General features: G+C 28.3%; 1 protein-coding gene across 3 annotated transcripts in view; it reads left to right on the forward strand.

Moving 5' to 3' along the window:
- Positions 1–1,178: 1,178 nt before the first annotated feature.
- Atpalpha (sodium/potassium-transporting ATPase subunit alpha) overlaps positions 1,179–4,152 on the forward strand; it is a 53,888-nt gene continuing 50,914 nt past the window's right edge. For all 3 annotated transcript variants that reach the window (XM_014416433.3, XM_014416434.3, XM_014416435.3), the window contains exon 1: positions 1,179–1,318. In XM_014416433.3, coding sequence (XP_014271919.1) covers positions 1,307–1,318 — 12 coding nt within the window. In that variant the 5' untranslated portion in view covers positions 1,179–1,306. The remainder of the gene's footprint in view (positions 1,319–4,152) is intronic.

A 4,152-nucleotide genomic window follows, 5' to 3' on the forward strand; every position in this document is an offset into this window, starting at 1 on the left:
GAAATCCATGTATTTCTAGAATATCCAACTTAACAATTGTCGAAGAGTGAAAATAGTTTCCTGTTTAATGTTATAGCTTTAAAATTACACCTAAACTACTTTAATACCAATAATTCTTGTAGTACAAACCTTATTACCACTCCTAAGTCTCACAATAACCATCTCCCTCCCATCTTCAACGCTTCTGTTCACGGTTCACCACTGTTTCATCAAGCTCCAGGGATTAGCTGTTTCCTCACATTTTTCCATTCCATTTTTTCTTTTCCAAATCATGGTTATCCACCTGAATAGTAGCAAAGCTACTACTCCGAGGTATTTTGGTTTACATAGGAGCTAAAGAAGCCAAGGACACACCTCTTTAGTTTAGTCTCCTTCCATATAATCCCTAGCCGCAGATGTATTACTCATATAAATATGATTTGTCAAAATCAGCACACTAAGAGATTTGATCATCTATGATTCAAATTATATTTTACATAATTCCATACTTGGTAAATCTGATTTTTATTAATTCAATAGAGCATATTCAATAATATATATGACTAAAATATCGGTACTCGTAGAGCAGGCCTATATCATCCCATACATTTGGCAGTAAATTGAAAATTTCCCTCTTCCCTCCTCGCTATAGACGTATCACTGAATTCATAGAGTATACATTCACAAAAATTAAAATAAATATAACGATTAACATATAATTTATCAAATCTTTACACCAATTTAAGAGGAAACGAGACAAAAAAATTTTATGTATTACTAATCATATGAAATCACACACACAAATATGGAACCAAAAATATTGGTAAAACCCTTGCTTACAAGAGTAAAAATCGAGCACTTAACTAGGCTATTGAATATTTCATTGTATCAAACTAAAATTAAAAAAAAAAAAAAATGCTATCAAAATTAATATCAAGTTTTTAGTTTCCAAAAGGCAATCAATTATTCAGAATATGTCTGTAATATGTATACGTAATAATATAAAGTTGCTTTTATAATATTCTCATAGAGAAAAACATTTTTCTTTTCGTTAATTATATATATCTTTATACTTGAAAAAAAAAGAAAAATGTGTTATAAAAGCGAAAATTCTTAACAAATAGTGGCAGTATTGACGAGCACTGTTCGGCTTTCTCCGGCCGATGGTGCTCGGCTTTGTGACGCAGTGTGACGTCTGAAGAGCCGCTGTTAGTCCAGTCAGTATATTTCTAGGAGGCGTGTTGGTGGTAGCTTCTTCTTCTCTCGCCTCTTGGAATACCTCTTGTCAATGTGTTACTTATAACTGACGTCGCAGCAAACAGCCACCATGTCAGACGCTGTGAGTCTAATTTAAACTCCAGTTTCTTTAATATAACCCATAGTCATGGTATTTATGTTCAATATATCGCTCATATTCAAGAATGTTCACCGGCGCCGCCTTAATGATACATGTAAACAAATTGCTTGGTTAGGTGTCGAAGTTAATTATGAACTTATTATCAGTAACTTTACGTTACTATCCTTTTCTACTTTTAGTTTTAGTTAATAAACTTAATAAATAAGTGAAAGTAGTATTTGTATGCTACCGTTTATTGATTTTAGTTCACTTTGATTAGTGATTGTGGCTTATAACATTATTTTATTTATTTAGAATATAATTACCATGATAAATAATTGTAAAGTTACCCCTTACCGTAATGATTCCAGTAATTTGATACTAGACATTAGTTTCTGGTAACAGATATGACCGACTTCTGTGTAACCTTCCAGATTTATTGGTTATAAATAATCTTGTGACATTTCCCGAATTTCCCGTTGATGTTTTGAGTATTACATTTGGCGCTATAAATAAACGTTTCTCTTTATAATATCGTTATATTTTCTTATTTCCCTAAATGAACTGACTAGACCACGCCCTTATTTAGGGCTTAGTTTACTTTTTTATATGTGATGAATTTTTAACTATAAGCATTGATTACTGTGAGATTTTTTTTAAAGTTGTTAATTTAGTTTTTCTTTTACTTTCATTGTTTTTGCTGCTTTTATTAAAAATTAAAACAATTTGTGTTACTACTTCATACAACAAATATTGCTTTTTGAAAGTTTCATTTCTGTTTCTGTGTATTTTCATTTTTGAAATGCAAAGCACAACTGATAAGCTCATGAAACACTATCCAAGATATAATCTCTGTTTATAAAATTTTGTATAATGTAGCAATATTATTGCCTATAAATTAAATATTAACAGCAGTTGTATTCCTACAAACTACAGGTTCTGTATATGATTGCTTTTATGGAATATTCATATACTTTAGTTGAAGGGAAACATTTGCTATTAATTTTCAATGATTTTTTTTTTCACCTTTTGGAAATCATTGTAGTAAGAGGTTTTGTATTCTGGATTGTCTGCTATGTAAGAATTATAACAGTATTTCTGCTCCTCTGGCATTTGCTTAGTTTTCTTTTACATGTTATAGTTGTAAATGTCAGCCAGTATTTAATTACTTCAGTATAATAATGTTAATATTTCTTTGATTCTCTATAATGAATTCTTATTTTCTTTTTCTGAGTTCAAATATTTGTACTTTCTTAGTACATAGCAGCATTTCAGGCTAAAATTGTCTAGTTAATTTAAAAGTTATGTTCAATAATTGGAAAATAAATTCAATCTAATATTTTATGTTATGAAATAATTTAAACATGTTTTGTTTGTTATATAATTAACTGTACCAATCTCAGGACAATAAGAAAGAAAAGGGTAATTATGATGGTTAAGATATTTTCCCTCCAACTATATATAAAAAGATTAGGTATTTAAATTAATTAATTTTAGTTATTAAACTAAAGATCATTTTTCTGCTGAATGTTGTGGTTTTATAAATAAAAACACCATTCATTGAGGAAATTTTTTCAATTCATGGGGTCAGATATCAGTGATTTGAATTATTTCTTTTTGTTTAAAAAACTAGTATTTTTGGATTCATATTTTGTTGTACAGGATGCTAATGTTTTATTGTAATAATAGTTATGTTGATTTATTTTCTAACTGTGTATTGTTTTAATTTTCCATTTGTATTATAATTTTTTTTAAATTATAACATTCCAATAAATTTATGAAGAATTATTTAAAGTCTTATTGAAATAATTAAATCATTTATAATTGATTGTTATACAGTAAAAAGAAAGTAGCTCCAATTTTTCTTGATTTTGGAAAGATGTAAAAAAGAAAAGTCTAAAAATTTAAAGTTATGTGAAGAAATCATTTTTAATCAATTTCTTTAATTGTCCTAAATATACAGGCAGTACTTTCAGCTAAAACATAACATACAGATGATCTAACATAGGTTTGAACTATCTCTTCTTCATCACAAAATAGATGTTCCTTCTGCTTCTAGGAATACAATTATTGAAAATTAATAACTACCTTTGAACTATTTTATATACAAATATTTATGTAATAATAATACATTGCTTTTTAAAATTATTATTAAAAATTGTAATTATTAACGAGACTGGCTTCTCTATTGTCGCGGGAACTAATGATGAGAGCTACAAATTTCTGGTAAAAAAAAAAAATTATTTTGTGCCACAGAATAGTACATTTAACTCCAACTCCCCTGGGTGTTTTGGGGTCCATCCTGTTAGGGTCCTGAGATGGAGCTAACTCTATTTGCAGCCAACCCTTCAATGATTAACATTTTCGCTGTTGAACCATAGAAAAGCTTAATTTAATGATTAAGTTACTGTAGTTGGATTCCCTATCTTTTTTTTAAATATTATTTATCAACATAATTTCATTTAACACAATTATTGTTTTGCTCAATATATTGATCCCAAGGTAAAAAAAAAATGTAATTATTTCAATTAATTTTATTCTACATTTTTTACTTTTATAACAATTTTTTTCTTATTGTTTGAAGAAAATACACCCATGGCCCCCTGGAAGAGCAGTAATGATGTTTTAACTTTTTTTTCTTAAGGAATAATATATAGGATTTGCATAAATTCTTGATATTTTCCATTCTCAAACCAGTTAATTTTTTATTCTAATTTCAGTTGTTCGTATAGAACATAATTTTTGTTCGACAGGATAGTAACTGTAAGATAATTCATAGTGCACAAAGTAACCATTATTTGTGTCTCGTTACTCTTTGTAACTAATGACTCTGTTTT

This window comes from Halyomorpha halys, unplaced genomic scaffold (genome assembly GCF_000696795.3).
Source record: "Halyomorpha halys isolate HHAL.00 unplaced genomic scaffold, Hhal_1.1 Scaffold124.1, whole genome shotgun sequence".
Lineage (NCBI taxonomy): Eukaryota > Metazoa > Arthropoda > Insecta > Hemiptera > Pentatomidae > Halyomorpha > Halyomorpha halys.